Source organism: Danio rerio, chromosome 21 (genome assembly GCF_052040795.2).
Source record: "Danio rerio strain M-AB ecotype USA chromosome 21, GRCz13ab, whole genome shotgun sequence".
Classification (NCBI taxonomy): domain Eukaryota; kingdom Metazoa; phylum Chordata; class Actinopteri; order Cypriniformes; family Danionidae; genus Danio; species Danio rerio.
The window spans coordinates 48,427,770-48,447,500 of record NC_141041.1 but is presented as its reverse complement, the minus strand read 5'-3'; the positions used below and the strand labels follow the sequence as shown (position 1 = coordinate 48,447,500).

At 41.0% G+C, this 19,731-nt stretch overlaps 1 protein-coding gene across 4 annotated transcripts in view; it reads left to right on the top strand.

The window, feature by feature from the left end:
* The window catches only part of hspa4a (heat shock protein family A (Hsp70) member 4a), a 34,252-nt gene extending 15,844 nt beyond the window's left edge, over positions 1–18,408 (top strand). Inside the window, exons 12-19 of one of the 4 annotated variants that reach the window (XR_015519485.1) lie at positions 1–155; positions 2,142–2,234; positions 8,806–8,958; positions 11,694–11,819; positions 11,902–12,509; positions 12,873–14,320; positions 15,918–16,079; positions 17,566–18,408. The exon at positions 1–155 is cut by the window's left edge and continues 27 nt beyond it. Coding sequence is in view for 1 of the 4 variants with exons in the window: in NM_214716.1 (NP_999881.1) it covers positions 1–155; positions 2,142–2,234; positions 8,806–8,958; positions 11,694–11,819; positions 11,902–12,009; positions 14,201–14,320; positions 15,918–16,079; positions 17,566–17,745 (1,097 nt within the window). In the remaining 3 variants the exon portion in view is untranslated. 4 annotated transcript variants of the gene reach the window in all.
* Positions 18,409–19,731: the final 1,323 nt, after the last annotated feature.

The following is a 19,731-nucleotide window of genomic DNA, read 5'->3' as shown; positions in this document are numbered from 1 at the left end:
CTCAGGCATCAGGCGAGAGCTCCAAAGTGAAAGTAAAGGTCCGAGTGAATGTTCACGGGGTCTTCAGTGTTTCCAGCGCCTCATTGGTGGAACTGCTGAAACCCGGCGAGGGAGAAGAGCCAATGGAGACGGACACCCCTGCCAAAGACGAAGAGGTAAACACCATATAACACATGGACATGATCTCAATCATTTTTTGTGATTTAATATATATCGCCCATAAATAAAAACCAATTCTTTTTTTAAGAATTACTTTTAGCCTTTTTGCCTTTATTAAGGGGATAGGACAGTATTTCAGACAGGAAGCAGAGAGTGGGAGAGAGAGAGAGGGGTAGGGACAGGAAATGTCCTTGAGCCGGGATTCGAATTCGGGACGCCCTGAAGTGTTATTACACCATATGTCAGCGCACTAACCACTAACCCATTACATCTCTATCTCTATTGGATGTATCAGTATAAATAAAAAGCCCTATAGTATTTACTATATAGTATGTACATGTGTATGACATGGGTATTACAATGTAAAGGTGGTTTATGAGGACATATCCAGTGTCCTCATAATTCAAACCTTAGAAATAAGTCAATATAATTAGAATAATACTACTAATGCTGCTATTACTACTACTACTGCTACTAATACTACTATTACTACTAATAATAATGATAATAATAATAATACATTAAGTATATAGGGTTTGGGTAGGGTGATATGATTAACATTTCTTTCGAGTATAAAATACATTACAGCAATGGAGATTTCTCATAAATCATACTGGGTATGAGGACAAAATGTACAGTCAGTACAGTAAAAAAATCACTACATACACTACCTGACAAAAGTCTTGTTGTTGATTCCACTTGTAAGAGCAACAAATAATATCTTGACTTCTAGTTGATTATTTGGAAAAGTGGCAGAAGGTCACTGTTGATCTGCATCCCAATCATCACACAATACGGCTGAAGACCTACTGGAACCCACATAGACCCAAGATTCTCAAAGAAATCTGTTAAGTTTGGTAAAAAAAAAAAAAAAAATCATGGTTTGGGGTTACATTCAGTATAGGGCGATGCGAGAGATCTGCAGAGTGGATGGCAACATCAACAGCCTGAGGTATCAAGACATTTGTGCTGCCCATTACATTACAAACCACAGGAGAGGGACAATTCTCCAGCGGGATAGCGCTCCTGCTCATACTTCAGCCTCCACATCAAATCCCCTGAAAGGAAAGAAGGTCAATGTGCTTCAGAATTGGCCAGCCCAGTCACCAGACTTGCACATTATTGAGCATGTCTGGAGTAAGATGGAGGTGGCATTGAAGGTGAATCCAAAGAGTCTTGATGAACTCTGGGAGTCCTGCACGGCTTTCTTCTTCATTCCAGATGACTTTATTAATCAGTGATGTGAGTCAGTGCAGAGATGTATGGATGCAGTCCTCCAAGCTCATGATGGAGTCAGACACAATATTCATTCTGTCTCCACTGCAGCAGGACTTTATAATCTATACTGGACATTATTTCTGTTTAGTGATGAGACGTTTGTCTCAGCAAAGTCAGACCGCACGGTCCTAATTAAATCATTCAAAATCAAGGCATGATCATAATTTATTTTGGTAAATAAGCGTCATCTAAAGGCCTTTGCCTTTCATATAAGCCACTTCTGATGCCAAATGATCAACTGGAAGTCAAGTTACTATTCGTTGTTTTTAAAACTTGGATATGTGATAAGACTTTGTCAGGTAGTGTATATGGGAAGTCCTCACAAGGATGGGAAACCAGGTGTGTGTATGTGTTTTTATATCCCGATGAGGACTTAAACCTGAATGCATACAGACTTATGTAACTATGTGAACCAAAATAGAGGTAAACGTGCTTATAACGCACACAGAATGAAGTTTTGAAAATGTAAAAAATTGTGAATGTTTCTGTGAGAGAGTCCTGAAATGGACACTGTTGATAGTGATAGTCTTAGCATTGTTTTGGCGTCAACAATGAACATTCGTTGGGCTGTCAGAATACATGAAGTTATGGGTGCTAGGAGCATCTCTTCATTCCTTGCTAAACGATACCGTAGCCTTTTTAAGCTCTTCAGTGTATGTGTGATCACAGACAAATTGAACGTTTATTATATTTGCTCCCAAAAGAACAAGATGCAAGTGGATCAAGAGGTGCAGAAGGCTCAAGCTGATGATCAGAAAGAACAAGCTGACAAGAAATCAGACACTGAAGACATGGAGGTCTGTGAACACTCATGCACAGCAACACCATATGCACAACATTACAGAATACACCAAAGCATCTTAAAATATCGGTCCCCATTTCTATTAGGTGTCTTTAACTATGATGTGCTGACATTTAATTGATTGTGTAGTGTTCATTTATAATCATACACTGCACTTACTATGCACTCAAATGGTATTGTTGCACTTGTATAGTAATATCTGCTCATAAATACCTCTTAATTCCAATGTAAGTACTTTGTACCCAAGATACCTTTAAGATGCCCTTGTTATAGTGTAACTATTCTTTAAGTACTGAGTAATATTGATTAATTACATGTTCTTACTATACAGGTTGGGTTATAGAGCTGGTTTAAGGGATAGTTCACCCAAAAATGAAAGTCTGTCATCATTTACTCACCCTTTACTTGTTCCAAGCCTGTCTTGAGCTTTGTTTTTCAATAGCCCCTTTCACACATACAGACCTTCCCGGAAAATTACCGGCAATTTTCCGGAAAGGTGTGTATGTGTGAACAGGCCATTTTTGAAAATACCGGTAAATTCATTCTGGCTATTTTCCGGAAAGAGATATTGTAACATTACCGGTAATTTGCCGGAATGCTGCGCTGTGTGAATGCAGAAGGAAGATTGCCGGAAAAAGCGTGTGCACGTCTAGAACGTGCTGACGTGAGACGCCTGCTTTAGCCAATCAGAACAGTCAGATGCATTCACGTCCGCGCGATTGATGAGAATAAAAGCCTTTGAATATTTTTCCAGACACATTTAGCTGCTAGATGTTAGTCAGATCACGTTTATATGTTTCTTCATAATGCCAACGGTGTAAATAATTATCGTTAATGATTATGATAAGCCGTTGTTTGTTTACCTTCAAGCTCTGCGTCGCTTGTGCCCGTAAAGCAGCTGGTGAGCCAGCACACACACACACACACCCACATCATGAACATCTCGACATGCCAAAGTGATTCTCTATATGTTTTCATCGAAGTTGTTCACAACACTGATCCATCCAGAAATTTGTAATGTAGTCAAATGTATACAAATACAAGCGCAGCCGTTTAGAGGTCATTTCTGGTTAATGATGTCAGAGTTTACCCGTATTTTGAAATGGATGTGTGAACGGTCTTTTCCGGAAAAATTCCGTAACGTCCTCGTCTGTGTGAACAGCGCTTTTTTGAATATACCGGTAAAGTCGTTCCGTAAATTTTCCAGATATTTACCTGTATCACTGTGTGAAAGGGGCTATTGATGAACACAAAGACGGATATTTTGAAGAAAGCTTCAAGCCTGTAATCGTTGACTTGCCAAGTGTTTTCCTACTATGGAAGTCAGTGGTTGTGGGTTTTTGGCTTTTTTTCCAAATATCTTCTTTAGTGTTCAACAGAAAAAAAAAACTTAACTCGTGAAGGATTAAAACCACTCGAGGGAGAGTAAATGGTGAGTAAATTTATGCTTTTGGGTGAACCTTCTTTTTACAAGGATGTACTGCAGAATTGCGTCTCACTATAGTTGTTAAACATGATATTCAGACATCTCAAATCTCCCGGAAGTTCCGGGAGTCTCTATGCATTTGCGGGACTCATAATGTCAGCAAACGAGTGATAATCTCCCGGAAATCGCGCGTCTTCCTCCTGGTCCTCAAATAAGTTGCGCACCCTTCTCACCCCCAGTAGATCAGCAGTTTCTGAAATACTCAGACCAGCCCGCATGGCACCAACAACCATGTTCAAAGTCACTTAAATCCCCTTTCTTCCCCATTCTGATGCTCGCTTTGAACTGCAGCAGATCGCCTTGATCATGCCTAAATGCATTGAGTGGCTGCCATTTGATTGGCTGATTAGAAATTGCCGTTAATGAGTAGTTACCTAATACAGGTGTACCTAATAAAGTGGCCGGTGAGTGTATTTCGTCATTGCTCAAAATGGTTTTATTAAAGTTTATGTTTTTGTAAAATAATAGAAGGAGATTCAAAATTAACCTGCAATTCTAGATTCATCCATTTATCTATAAAGAAATACACGCACGCAGGGCCGGCGCTTCCATAGAGGCGACCTAGGCGGCCGCCTAGGGAGGCAGAATAGAGAGGGCGGTTTTCCCGAAACTACCCTCGCCACTCGTGCCCTCATCCGCATCTAGGGTGGCAGAATAGAGAGAGCGGCATCCCTGAAACTATCCTCGCCACCCGCGCCCACAATTATATCCGCGTCTAGGGTGGCAGAATATAGAGAGCGGCGTCCCCGAAACTACCCTCGCCATCCGCGCCTCACTTATATCCGCGTCTAGCGCGGCAGAATAGAGAGGGTGTCGTCCCCTAAACCAATGGTTCTCAAAGTGGGGGTCGGGACCCCCCGAGGGGTCGCAGAACAATGAAGGGGGGGGTCGCCTGGTGGTTTCCAAAAATCTATTTATTTTTATTAAGCCATAAGAATTACCATATTTTATCCATAACCTACTGAAGAGAAAAAATAGTCGTTTATACCATATATAGTTACTATAGTAGCTTATAGTTATTACTTCTATTGGATTGCAACCCCTGCGGTAATTACATTGTATTAAAGACACAGCAATAGCGTCAGATGCAGCAGATTTCATAACACCTGGTTAAACTTTGTGGCCTATTTACAGCTCTCATACATTAAAAAAATTAAAAGAAGAATAGACTTGGGTCCATTGGTGTGTGTGCGCCATTGCATGCAAGGTTTCTGTATTTATAACAACCTCAGAGGATATTGGGGGTCGCGAGTCACTGGCATTGTCATTTTGGGGGTCGCGGCCTGAAAAGTTTGGGAACCCCTGCCCTAAACTACCCTCGCCACCCGCGCCTCATTTATATCCGCGTCTAGGGCAGCAGAATAGAGAGGGTGGCGTCCCCTAAACTACCCTCGCCACCCGCGTCTCATTTATATCCGCGTCTAGGGCGGCAGAATAGAGAGTGTGGCGTCCCCTAAACTACCCTCGCCACCCGCGTCTCATTTATATCCGCGTCTAGGGCGGCAGAATAGAGAGTGTGGCGTCCCCTAAACTACCCTCGCCACCCGCGTCTCATTTATATCCGCGTCTAGGGCGGCAGAATAGAGAGTGTGGCGTCCCCTAAACTACCCTCGCCACCCGCGTCTCATTTATATCCGCGTCTAGGGCGGCAGAATAGAGAGTGTGGCGTCCCCTAAACTACCCTCGCCACCCGCGTCTCATTTATATCCGCGTCTAGGGCGGCAGAATAGAGAGGGTGGCGTCCCCTAAACTACCCTCGCCACCCACGCCTCATTTATATCCGCGTCTAGGGCGGCAGAATAGAGAGTGTGGCGTCCCCTAAACTACCCTCGCCACCCGCGCCTCATTTATATCCGCGTCTAGGGCGGCAGAATAGAGAGTGTGGCGTCCCCTAAACTACCCTCGCCACCCACGCCTCATTTATATCCGCGTCTAGGGCGGCAGAATAGAGAGTGTGGCGTCCCCTAAACTACCCTCGCCACCCGCGACTCATTTATATCCGCGTCTAGGGCGGCAGAATAGAGAGTGTGGCGTCCCCTAAACTACCCTCGCCACCCGCGCCTAATTTAAATCCGCGTCTAGGGCGGCAGAATAGAGAGGGTGGCGTCCCCTAAACTACCCTCGCCACCCGCGCCTCAGTTATATCCGCGTCTAGGGCGGCAGAATAGAGAGGGTGGCGTCCCCTAAACTACCCTCGCTACCCGCGTCTCATTTATATCCGCCTCTAGGGCGGCAGAATAGAGAGGGTGGCGTCCCCTAAACTACCCTCGCCACCCGCGCCTCAGTTATATCCGCGTCTAGGGCGGCAGAATAGAGAGGGTGGCGTCCCCTAAACTACCCTCGCCACCCACGCCTCATTTATATCCGCCTCTAGGGCGGCAGAATAGAGAGGGTGGCGTCCCCTAAACTACCCTCGCCACCCGCGCCTCAGTTCTAGCCGCGTCTAGGGCGGCAGAATAGACCCCCCCGATTTCACTTTAGGTTTGAGGGTGGCGTGACCATCCATTGCCTAGAGCGGCAGTTCAGCTTGCTCCAGCCCTGCACGCACGCGTGTAGTTCAGATGTAAATATTTCAGATTAGATTTCTATATGCGGTCAAAATTAAGTGCGGAATTATATCTCTGACTTTCTCCGATTTCTCTGAGTTTATTACCAGTGTTTCTGAGAAAGTCACACCAAGTGTTTGTTCAAGGATCTGTAGAGAGCTGTATATGTTTGTTGAGAGTGAGGGAAAGCTCTAGAGGAAATGTTTCCCAGAATGCCCTTATATGGAGATTTTAAAGCATGTTTTACGTAAATGTTTAACCTTGTGCATGTGGCTGCTCTTTCATAATGCTCCAGATTCACTGACATTAACACAAGGTTAAAAACAAAGTCTTGCATGTTTGCACTTTTTCTGCGTTAGGTAGATACTTTTTGAGGAAGTTATTAGTGAATGAGACCCAGTGTCTACTTAAATTAGTTTTTTTTAAATGCCATTGTGCCTTCTGTTAGTGTTATTCATATTTTCTGTGTAGCAATTTATTTAACATGTTTTTGCATGTTTATACTGTGTATTCTACTAATTGTACTAACCCTGAACCAACACCTAAACCCAACCTTAACTCGTTCAATACTTTTTTAGTTACGCAAGCGGCAGGTACACGCAAGTGCATGTTCTGTAAAATAGCTCAGATATTATGTATGAACCTAGAGCTATTTGAAGAAAACAGACTGTTCATTTGTGCACAATCAGCATGATTATAAAAGAAAAAAAAAAAAAAATAATATTATCATGCTGCATAACAAGATCTAATTCACAATAAATCTTTCTGATTTAGGGCTCTATTTTAACAATCTGCATGCGAAGTCTAGAGCGCATGGCGCAAAATCATTTAAAAACGTGTTCGAATACACTTTGTTATTTTAAAAACGTAAAAATACGCTCCGCACACGGTGCAATCGTCTAACAGGGTTGTGCTTAATCCCCTAATGAATTTTGGGCATGTTTTGAGCATAACATGCATTAAACTAATCAGTCTCATCTCACATTCCCTTCAAGAGTCAGTTGAGTCGCACCATGGTGCATTTGCTAATTGCTTGGCAGACTTTGTAAGTGGGAAAACCGACTTCACTAGAGAGAACTCGGTTAAACAGAGCATCTGCAGCGCGAGGATAAAGAATGAGCCTCCTCCATTCAGCCTCTTTACTTTCTCTTTACTTTACTTCTTTTGCGAATATGGAAACGGGGGAAACTCACTCCACTCAAGACATCCATTAGCCTACGTCTTTAATTTTGTTTCAAAACTATTTCTAAATTCAGTTTGGGATTTCCAACAAACAAGTAAATGAACAATGATAACGAAAAACTGAGTTATATCTTAACACACGTCCTGTTATCCATATATGGTGATGCAGACATCTCCAAAACCCCACAGGCGGACAAATCTACACTTGTGTTTATTAAAACAAATATAAATATGCATATAATAACTAAACCGATAATAATAATAACAACAGATATTTAAAGGATATTTCTGTGGCGCTTCCATGAAATGCTGTGCTGTTCACATATTGTCTCTTGTGCGCGCATAACACGTGTTTTTAAGGCACGTGGCTTGCACGGACATATTAGAGCAACACGCTCATGTACTCCAGGCACACACAGTTGATAATCGTCTCATGGGTCGCCTACCCACGCTAAAGGAACGCAAGTGCAAAGCATTTTGCAAATGCACCTCGCACTTTCCACACGCTATAAGACGTGATGTATGACTGACAGGTCTTATAAATTACCTGGTTCTTTAATGAAAAGTTTTGAGTAATAACACAAATTAAATCAATTCATCGCTTAAAACAAATATTTGTTTGTGTATTTAGGGGACATTCAGTATTTAAAATATAAACTATAGCCATTTTTCACTGTCTCCGTCTCCTGGATAATACTTCTAGCTTTAATTATAATGCAATAATTAGGTCAAATTTTTTACGTATTTATTGTGTGCATTACCTCAATTAAATAATCATTTAATTAAAATGTAAAATTTAAATTAAATTTAATTAGCATTAAATATGACGACAGACATTTAAAGCCTAATTTAAATTTCACAATAGAATAAATTTGAATTGACAATAAGATGTCTTGTATGAGATTGTTAATTCTATGTTAATTCTAGTTGTTACAGAATTCTGGTTGTTTCAGTGTTAGTCTGCGTGAGCCAGAAGTTGACATATTTCATTATGTTGATGCACTTCCAACTGAATATTGAGTAGGGGGAGGAGCTTTCTTTTGCACATCATACCCTCGTAGCAAACTACCGGTAAGAGGGGCGTGGTTTAATATATTAATATGCAGTTGATATGGAACCCCTCAGGTTAACGTCAATAGCGGGATCGGCACTCTAAACCCGGAAGTAAATGATTAGACTTTAAATTGAAGACTACCAAAGCAAACTGTACTTTGTTTAGTGTATTACCTTTCACGTATTAATTGTTCACCTTACGAATAACAATGTGCACTAGCAAAATAGCAATGTAAATGTTTATTGATATTGCTCCCAGTGAAGATCTGTAAATTCACTGTGACTATCATTGTTTTCAGACTTCACCAGAAGACAAACAGGAGAAGAAGAATGATCAGCCTCCACAGGCCAAGAAAGCCAAAGTGAAAACCAAGACGGTGGATCTGCCCATCATGAACAGCCTGCAGTGGCAGCTCGCCAGCGACGCGCTCAATCTCTTCATGGAGAACGAGGTACATCTGTTCATAATAATGATCTGTGGGGTAAAAAGGGATGGTTCACCCCAACATTAACATTTCTTTGACATTTACTCTTTTCTTTATTCTGTTGAACACCAAATAAGATATTCTGACGAATGTTGCAAATGTTGTTGATTTCTGAGTGTGCCTCGCACAGGTGAGTGGGCTTGACAAACCACCTGTAGAAACGCTCTCCTCTCCACATGCACCGCACACTTTACTTAAACTCCATCTAAAGGCCGGCTCACACTGGGGGATTTTTTATAATCCTGAACGATTGTAGCAAATCAGACTGCATGAACATGGCTCTCATGTCACAATGTAAGATCTCAGCTGTCATAAAGTCAGACTGAACGACGATGAAGACGTGCCAAACATGAAAGAGCGCCACCGGAGCTTGACGTCATCCTTCTGTGACACTTTCACTATCCCGCGTTCTGAAATGATTCCTCACAGCAAATGTAAACTATCTGTAGCGGCAATTTTGCACACAGCGTGTCTCAATGTTTTGATATTTCCCCGCGGTCATTTGAATTGTTGCATGGATTGCATCATCAAATTCGGAGCTGCTATTGGTTCTTGGATTGACGCTCATCGCAGCTGTTGTCACACCACAGGAAAGTTTCTGGAAACTTCTGGCACTGCCAGAACTTCATCGGAGGAAAAATCTGATCACAACAGGCCGTCAGTGAACATGTCAAACCCACGATGAAATGACCACGGATTTTAGCCTAGGATTTCAGGAATCTTTTAGGATTTCCCAAATTTGTCTCGGATGACAGAATCGTGGCTGAAATCTTGCTCTCCATTCACATGGGGCGTCAACGCTTCCCATTCACTTTAAATGGGTGATGTCAGGCGTTGCCGAACTGCGTTGCTCACTGCAGAAGTTGGGACTTGCTCAACTTTACAGCACCGACGGAGGCGCCAGCCAATCAGATCGCTGTATGCAAATACACCAGCTCAGACAGTGGCCTATTGCTGACTAATTTCATTGGCTGACGCTGCTATGATGATCGCGTCAGCCCCAGCTTCACACACGCCCTCTGTCAAGCATTGATGCTGAAGCCCCGTATGAATGGGGCGTTACAGTGTGAGCAGAGCTTTACAAGGATTCCATAAGGAAAGCAATGTTTACTTATGAATGTACTGCAAATCATGCAGCACTATTTGTTTTCTTCAACCTTATACCTCTTCTGCACAATATCTTGCACAATATTGCTCTATCTTGAGTAAAAGTACTTGTAGTGTCTATTTTAGGTTATGTTTATAGGTAATTATGTATAGTTAGATTACCGCTCAGGAATGTTAGTTGCTCACTGGCCAGTTTATTAGGTACACTTTACTAGTACCAGGTTGGACCCCCTTTTGCCTTCAGAACTGTCTTAATTCTTCATGGCATTGATTCAACAAGGTGCTGGAAATATTCCTTAGAGATTTTGCTCGATGTTGACATGATAGCATCACACAGTTGCTGCAGATTTGTCGGCTGCACAGCTATGATGCCAATCTCCCGTTCCACCACATCCCAAAGGGGCTCTATTGGATTGAGACCTGGTGACTGTGGAGGCCATTTGAGTACAGTGAACTCCTTTTCATATTCAAGAAACCAGTCTGAGATGATTTACGCTTTATGGCATGGTGTGTCATCCTGCTGGAAGTAGCCATCAGAAGATGTGTACACTGTGGTCATAAAGGGATGGACATGGTCAGCAACAATACTCAGGCAGGCTGTGGCGTTGACACGATGCTCAATTGGTACTAATGGGCCCAAAGTGTGCCAAGAAAATCTCCCCCACACCATTACACCACCACCAGCCTGAATCGTTGATACAAGGCAGGATGGATCCATGCTTTCATGTTGTTGATCCCATATTCCGACCTTATCATAATGTGGCAGCAGAAATCGAGACTCAATTAGGCAATGTAAATATCTGCTCACTGGATATTTTCTTTCTTCAGATCATTCTCTGTAAACCCTAGAGATGGTTGTGTGAAATCCCAGTAGATCAGCAGTTTCTGAAATACTCAGACCAGCCCGTCTGGCACCAACAACCATGCCATGTTCAAAGTCACTTAAATCCCCTTTCTTCCCCATTCTGATGCTCGGTTTGATCTGCAACAGATCGTCTTGACCATGTCCACATGCCTAAATGCATTGAGTTGCTGCCATGTGATTGGCTGATTAGAAATTTGTGTTGCCGAGCAATTAGACAGCTCCATAAACATAAATAAACAATCATAAATATGAACACCACAGTGGACGTAAGAGCCATTATAAACTCACCAGCATCAGGTAGCACCAGGGTCCTGCAAGACAACATTGTCCACACATTAAGTGGAATGGCAATAAAGCTCCATTTGACTTTGGCTTGAAATTGTCATTGACATCCATAGAGGAACAAAAAAAAAAAAACATGAAAGTCGATGTATGTTTTTTTCCAGCATTATTCAGTAAATTCAGTCTTGGTGTTCAACAGAGGAAAGAAACTCAAACAGGTTTGCAGGATGAGTAAATGATGACAGAATTTTCATTTTTGTGTGAACTGTCCCTTAAAGCTTTTTTATTTTATGTTAAAGGAAAGAAAATCAATTCAGAACAACAACACTCGTACTCGAGTCACTTTCAAACCAGGCTTTCTGTTGGATTTTTTGCAACATGATAAAATGACGGACTCAAGGAAAACCTCTGCTAGAACTGTGTTTTTACTCTGTTTTCTTGTGTACAGGGGAAGATGATCATGCAGGATAAACTGGAGAAAGAAAGGAACGATGCGAAGAACTACGTGGAGGAATACGTTTACGAAATGAGAGATAAACTGCATGGAGTGCTGGAGAACTTTGTCAGCGAGGCGGTGAGTGTCTGCATGTGTTCACTTTTATTCAATGAGACCCATCAGGGATGGTTTCAATTAATCAAAGTTGTCTTTAATTCAGGAACGCGATTCTTTCTCCCTAAAACTGGAGGACACTGAAAACTGGTTGTATGAAGAAGGAGAGGACCAACAGAAACAAGTGTACATTGACAAACTGGCAGAGTTAAAGGTAAGCCTGGTAGTGGTATTGAGTAATTGACTATTTAAAGTCGCCATGAAATCGAAATGTGCTCTTCTTATTTTTAAAGTGTAGTGCTTGTCATAAACGATGTATCTGTGCACTTCATTATTTTGTACACATTAATTTGCCTCTAGAATCTTTAATTAAACACAGCCTTCGCTCCACCCTCGAAGCGACTGTTCTTCACTTCTGGTCACATGGAATGCCTTTAGGGTGGAGCTATCATCCATTTAGGGTGGGTCAATCAGTCAATTTTGGTGGGGCTTTCAGACATTTAGGGCAGAGATATCAGTCATTTAGGGTGGGGTTATCCATCATTTAGGGTGTCAATCAGCCCTTTTGGGTGGGGCTATCAATACTTTGGGGCAGGGCTATCAGTCATTTAGGGTGGGTCAATCAGTCCTTTTGGGTGGGGCTATCAATACTTTTAGGGCAGGGCTATCAGTCATTTAGGATGTCAATCAGTCTTTTTGGGTGGGGCTATAAGAGTTAAGGCAGAGCTATCAGTCATTTAGAATGTATCAATCAGTCCTTTTGGGTGGGGCTATTAGAGTTAAGGCGGAGCTATCAGTTATTTAGGGTGGTGTTATCAGTCATTTAGGGTGTGTCAATCAGTCCTTTTGGGTGGGGCTATTATAGTTAAGGCGGAGTTATCAGTCATTTAGAGTGTCAATCAGTCCTTTTGGGCGGAGCTATCAATTATTTAGGGTGGGGTTATCAGTCATTTAGGATGTCAATCAGTCTTTTTGGGTGGGGCTATTATAGTTAAGGCGGAGCTATCAGTCATTTAGGGTGGTGTTATCAGTCATTTAGGGTGTGTCAATCAGTCCTTTTGGGTGGGGCTATTATAGTTAAGGCGGAGCTATCAGTCATTTAGGGTGGTGTTATCAGTCATTTAGGGTGTGTCAATCAGTCTTTTTGGGTGAGGCTTTTAGAGTTAAGGCGGAGCTATCAATTATTTAGGGTGGGGTTATCAGTCATTTAGGATGTCAATCAGTCTTTTTGGGTGGGGCTATTATAGTTAAGGCGGAGCTATCAGTTATTTAGGGTGGTGTTATCAGTCATTTAGGGTGTGCCAACCAGTCCTTTTGGGTGGGGCTATTAGAGTTAAGGCGGAGCTATCAGTCATTTAGAATGTGTCAATCATTCCTTTTGGGTGGGGCTATTAGAGTTAAGGCGGAGCTATCAATTATTTAGGGTGGGGTTATCAGTCATTTAGGATGTCAATCAGTCTTTTTGGGTGGGGCTATTATAGTTAAGGCGGAGCTATCAGTCATTTAGGGTGTGTCAACCAGTCCTTTTGGGTGGGGCTATCAATAGTCACTTATGGTGGAGCTATAAGTCATTTAGAGTGTGTCAATCAATCATTTTGGGTGGGGCTAACATACTTTTAGCGCGAAGCTATCAGTCCCTTGGGGCGGAGCTGTCAGTCATTTAGGGAGTGTCAATCAATCCTTTTGGTTGGGGCTATCAGACTTTTAGGGCAGAGCTGTCCCTCCCTTGGGTGGAGCTGTTAGTGTCTTAGGGCAGAGATATCAAACCTTTAGGATGGGGCTATCAGTCATTTGGAGCATGTCAGTCGGTCCTTTTGGCTGGGGTTATCAGACTTTTAGGGTGGGTCAATCAGTGCTTTTGGATGGGGCTATCGTACATTTAGGGAAGGGCTATCAGTCATTTAAGGTGGGACTATCAGTCATTTAGGGCGTGTTAATCAGTCCTTTTAGCTGGGGCTATCAGACGTTTAGGCCTGAGCTATCAGTCCATTATGGTGGGTCCTTTAGGCTAGGATGTGTCAATCAGTCCCTATGAGTGGGACTATCAAACCTGGGCTGAGCTATCAGTACTTTGGGGCTGGGCTATCATTTAATTAGGGTGTGTCAATCAGGTCTTATGGGTGTGTCAATCAGTCTGTTAGGGTGGAGTTATCAGACTTTTAGGGATATCTGTTCATGACTCTTTTCTACAATGTCTTTGGCCATTTGTCAGTTTTTCTCCATTTTGTTAACAAAAGCGATTTTCCAAGGATCCAATCGCTTCCCAAAGGAATGAAACCATGCAGCACTCTCCATTTTTGTCATATTAGGGAAAAAGGGCAATCATAACTTCTGTTTCATGCAACTTTAAACCCATCAAAATGAATAATAAAGTGAATGAATAAATAAAATCCCTTTGCTTCTAGAAACTGGGTGATCCTATTCAGAGCCGATACATTGAGGCGGAGGTGCGACCTAAAGCTTTCGAGGAGCTCGGAAGACAAATCCAGCTGTACATGAAAGTTGTAGAGGCTTTTAAAGCAAAGGTAAGCAGCAGGCAATACTCATTCATTCATTTATACAGCACTTTATACAATATCACTAGTAGTTTTCTTTGTTTTTTTTTGTGGTCAGTCTTTACAGTAAGATTCAGTACCACATTAATTAATCAAAGATCAACATTTTACTAAGACATTATTAAAATCTAAACTGTATTTGACTGTTTGGCGCCATCTTGTGACTGAATAATGCGCAGGTTAGTGTATACTCCATCAGCTGTCTTATTAACAGGGTTCGAACGGGTGCTGGAAATCCTGGAAAATGCTTGATTTTTAATACAGTGTTTTCAAGGTTAGGAAAGTGCTTGAATTTTGGACAAAGTGCTTGAACCTGCTTGAATTTGAAATTGCAAGGCTCGTAATTGCGACAGTTTAAGTTGCATACGTGTCAGAAATTTTATCTATACAAGCTCAAAATATATTTTTAGGTGTAAATATTCATTCTGTGTAATGGTCTCCTAAATACGCACAAGCAGTGAACATTTTGCAATGAAAACTGGTCACACAGCAACAATTTTATGCACTCTCACAAATGCAGCGCTTAGAAATAGTTTAAAACAGTTGACTTATAACTTATTTGCATACGTCATCTTAAAAGCAGTAAGGGTCTTTTCATGAGCTGCAATATTAGCTTAATCTTAGTGAATGCAAGCCCTTTTGCGATGGTGAACACGCTGCAGTTGCACCACTGACAACATCATGACTGAAGGATTAAATAGAACATCTTGTGATTAAATTGTGTGGCAAACGCTGTTAACTGCAAACTCCATCCCTCAGGCTTTATAGTGAATGGCTCGGACCCATAATGATTTAATTTGTTACATGAATTTTGAATAGCAAGGCACATGAAATCTAATGAACGGCTGGTCATGAAAGTTTGGTACAACACCTAAACACGATCGGACTGTAAGAAAGAGGCCAAAATTTAAGAAGATACTTCATCCAAAAACTTTTTTGGGTGAACTATCCCAATAAATCCATGCTCCAAAGTACTAATTTAAGTTAAAATGTCATATTGTGTTTTTTTAAAGTAGCACAATGGACTTAAACGTGAAAAAGTACATACAGCATATGTAAACGTAATTTACCGTGGTTGTACGGTGCTTGAAAAGTATAAAAATGCACCTTGAAAGTGCTTGAAAAATGCTGGAATTTGAAGTTGGAAAAGGTGTAAGAACCCTGTATTAAAGAACTAATAAACTAGTACAGCTCAGAACAATGTTTTGTCTAATTTTCATGTTTTGTAGCAAGTAGCCGTGTAATAAGCTGGATAAAGTACATCCAGGATGGTTGTTTTCGCAGAATAAAGCCTTTCAGCCTTAAACCTCACGTTGGGCTGCCAATAAACATGTTGAGCTTAATCTTTTTTAAAACTTAAAGCACTGAGTTGACATGAACTAAAAACTTTGTTTTCATTGACTAACATGAACAAAAGTAAATACTGTAGTAAATGTGCTGTTCATGTTGGTAGTTACATTACTTAACATTAACTAATACAACCTTATCGTAAAGTGTTAACATATTTTGTTAACTCCCATTGTTTTTTATTCACATGTTAACGTCTGGATGGATGTCTTTGCCTCAGGATGAGCTGTATGATCATCTGGATGAGCTGGAGATGGTGAAGGTGGAGAAGCAGGTGAATGATGCCATGACCTGGATGAACAACAAAATGAACCTGCAGAGCAAACAGAGTCTCAGCCAGGACCCCGCCGTTAAAGTGCAAGAGATCCAGACCAAAACAAAGGTACGAACTCAACAGTAGATGCTTGATTTGCGGATCATGGATTATCCTTACACAATCCTGGCCAAATGGCAATTCTAAGTTTCTTTGGATTTATGACTTATAGTCAATACTAACATGCCGACAGGACATTTCTATGTCTGGAATAGAAATGACATTACTGGTAAAATAAAGCATCTCCACTTTAAAAAAATCTTACTAAATTGTTTTATTTAATGAAATAATTCATCATTATTAAAATTAGTTTTGGCTTTCAGTTTTCGCCCAAGTGCTTCTCGGATTTGTAGTATCAGTTTTCGTCCAAGTGCATCTCGAATTTGTTTTTAGATTACGCCCAATTGCGTCTCGAATTTTGCATTCCAGTTTTCGCTTAAGTGCATCTCGAATTTGGGTTTCAGTTTTTGCTCAAGTGCATCTCGAATTTGAGTTTTAGTTTACGCCCAAGTGCATCTCAAATTTTGGGTTTTAGTTTTTGCTCAAGTGCATCTCGAATATTGACTTCCAGTTTTCGCTTAAGTGCATCTCGAATTTTGGGTCTCAGTTTTCACCCTAGTGCGTCTTGAATTTTGGGTTTGTTTTTGGCCAAGTGCATCCTAAATTTGTAGTTTCAGTTTCGTTCAAGTGCATCTCGAATTTGGGTTTCCGTTTTCACCCAAGTGCATCTCGAATTTGTTTTTAGATTACGCCCAAGTGCGTTTCGAATTCTGGATTCCAGTTTTCGCTTAAGTGCATCTCGAATTTGGGTTTTAGTTTTTGCTCAAGTGCATCTCGAATTTGGGTTTTAGTTTACACCCAAGTGCATCTCGAATTTGGGTTTTAGTTTACGCCCAAGTGCATCTCGAATTTTGGATTCCAGTTTTCGCTTAAATGCATCTCGAATTTGGTTTTTAGATTACGCCCAAGTGCATCTCGAATTTTGCATTCCAGTTTTCGCTTAAGTGCATCACGAATTTGAGTTTTAGTTTACACACAAGTGCATCTCAAGTTTTGGGTTTTAGTTTTTGCTCAAGTGCATCTCGAATATTGACTTCCAGTTTTCGCTTAAGTGCATCTCGAGTTTTTGGGTTTTAGTTTACGCCCAAGTGCATCTCGAATTTTGGGTCTCAGTTTTCACCCTAGTGCGTCTTGAATTTGTAGATTCAGTTTTTACCCAAGTCCATTTCAAATTTTGGGTTCCAATTTTCGCCAAAGTCCATCTCAAATTTTTGGTCTCAGTTTTCGCCAAAATCCATCTCAAATTTTTTATCTCAGTTTTCGCCCAAGTGCCTCTCGAATTTTTTGTTTCAGTTTTCACCCAAGTGCATCTCAAATTTTGGGTGTCAGTTTTTGCTTAAGTCTGTCACTAATTTTTTGTTTTAGTTTTCACCCAAGTGCATACAGAATTCACGATTTCGGCCCAGACTTTTCATTTCAGTGTATTTCTAATGTTTCACAAACCTGCATGTCCTCTTGAGAACTGCATTTCCTAACTATCTCTATTGTCATACAGGAGCTGTACTCCGCTTGCAATCCCGTTGTCACCAAATCCAAACCTAAAGTAGAGCCTCCAAAAGAGGAGACGGCAGCCGAACAGAACGGCCCCGTGAACGGACAGCAGCCTTCAGACGCTCAGCCAGAGAAATCTCCAGAAAACACAGAGGCCAAACTTCCCGAAATGGACATTGACTAAATCTGCTCGACCTCTTCTGTGTGTGTCCAGCCTCTCTCACGCCTCAGAAACAAACAAATGTACACTGATTTTGTTGAAGCCGGCTTCGAAACTCAGCCAATGCTCTCTTGCTTTCGATGCCGTTTATCTTGTTTTTGTTTGTTTGCGGTTTAAAACAGGAGACCAGGATCCTTTTTTTTTTAGTTCTTCATCAATTAAAAAGCAGAACAGGATGAGAACCCGACCCCCTCATTTTGGAGATGCTAAGCATTGAAGATTTAAAGCACTTAGACTATCTTCACAAGTGAAATACTTGGCGATAAAAGCACGGAAATGCTGGAGAAGCGGATGTTGAGCTGACAGAAGAGCGTTTGAGGCATGTATGCGCTGTATGTTGATGTAGATCTGCAGTGTTTGATCGTGAACGGTGCGTTTGCCTGTTTGTTTGTTTTTCTTTTCCTTTTCTACCTGTAACAAGTGGAGACCAATTTGGTGTTCACTCCAGTCGCACATATAATAATAATAAGAATGATAATAAACCATTTTTGGTATACAGACAAAGGGATTTATTGGAATGTAAAGCTCCTCGAGGATATATTTGGATGTACATACTGGTTTACTGTAATTTATAGTGTCAGTTTACTGAGGTGAAATAAAAACAGATGAAGGTATTTAATATCAAAATGGACTGAGCTTTCGCCAAACCATTATTGTCATCAAAATATGATCAATTTGAATGCAACATATATGATAAATGTCATAATAGTTAAGGATTATAACTCTCAAATACAGTTAAATTATTCGCCCTCCTGTATATTTTCCTATAATTTCTGTTTAACGCATTTCTAAACATATTAGTCTTAATAACTGATTTCTAATAACTGATTTCTTTTCTCTTTGCCATGATGACAGCACATAATATTTCAGTAGATATTTACAAGATACTAGTATTCAGCTTAAAGTGACATTTAAAGGCTTAACTAGGGCAATTAAGCTATTTAGGGTAACTAGGCAAGTCATTGTATAACAGTGGTTTGTTCTGTAGGCAATCTAAAGTAAATATAGCTTAAGGGGGTAATAGTATTGACCTTAAAATAGCTTTAAAAAAAACGTAAAACTGTTTTTATTCTAGCCGAAATAAAACAAACAAGACTTTCTCCAGAAGATAAAATATTATAGAAAATACTGTGAACAATTTCTGAATCTGTTAAACATCATTTGGGAAATGTTTGATTAAAAAAAAAAATCTCAAGAGGAATAATTTAGATTTTCACTGTATATTGTAAACAATCAGTCTTGTATTTATAGAGTAAACGGTATGAAATTGTTTTATCTGCCTTATTTCTGAATGTATGTATTACTACAGTAATGTAAAGTATACGTTCTGTTTTTGAACTATACTAATATGAAGTGTATTATACTGTACACCAGGGGTGCTTAACCCTGCTCCTGGAGATCGACCTTCCTAAAGAGTTCAGCTCCAACCCTGATCAAACACACCTGAATCAATTACTGACCTGAACAACACTTGATGATTACAGGCAGGTGTGTTTAATATGGGTTGCAACTGAAAACTGCAGGATGGTCGATCTCCAGGAACGGGGTTGGTCAACCCTGCTGTACACTCACCGGCCACTTTATTAGGTACACCTGTCTACAGGCTTACTAATATTGGACATTAGAAGATTGGAGAAACGTTGCCTGGTCTGATGAGTCTCGATTTCTGCTGCAGCATTCGGATGGTCGGGTCAGAATTTGGCATCAACAACATGAAAGTATGGATCCATTCTTTCTTGCATCCACATTTCAGGCTGGTGGTGGTGGTGTAATGGTGTGGGGGAGATTTTCTTGGCACATTTTGAGCACATTAGTACCAATTGAGCATCGTGTCAACGTCACAGCCTGCCTGAGTATTGCTGCTGACCATGTCCATCCCTTTATGAGCACAGTGTCTCCATCTTCTGCTGTCTACTTCCAGCAGGAGAACGCACCATGTCATAAAGCGAG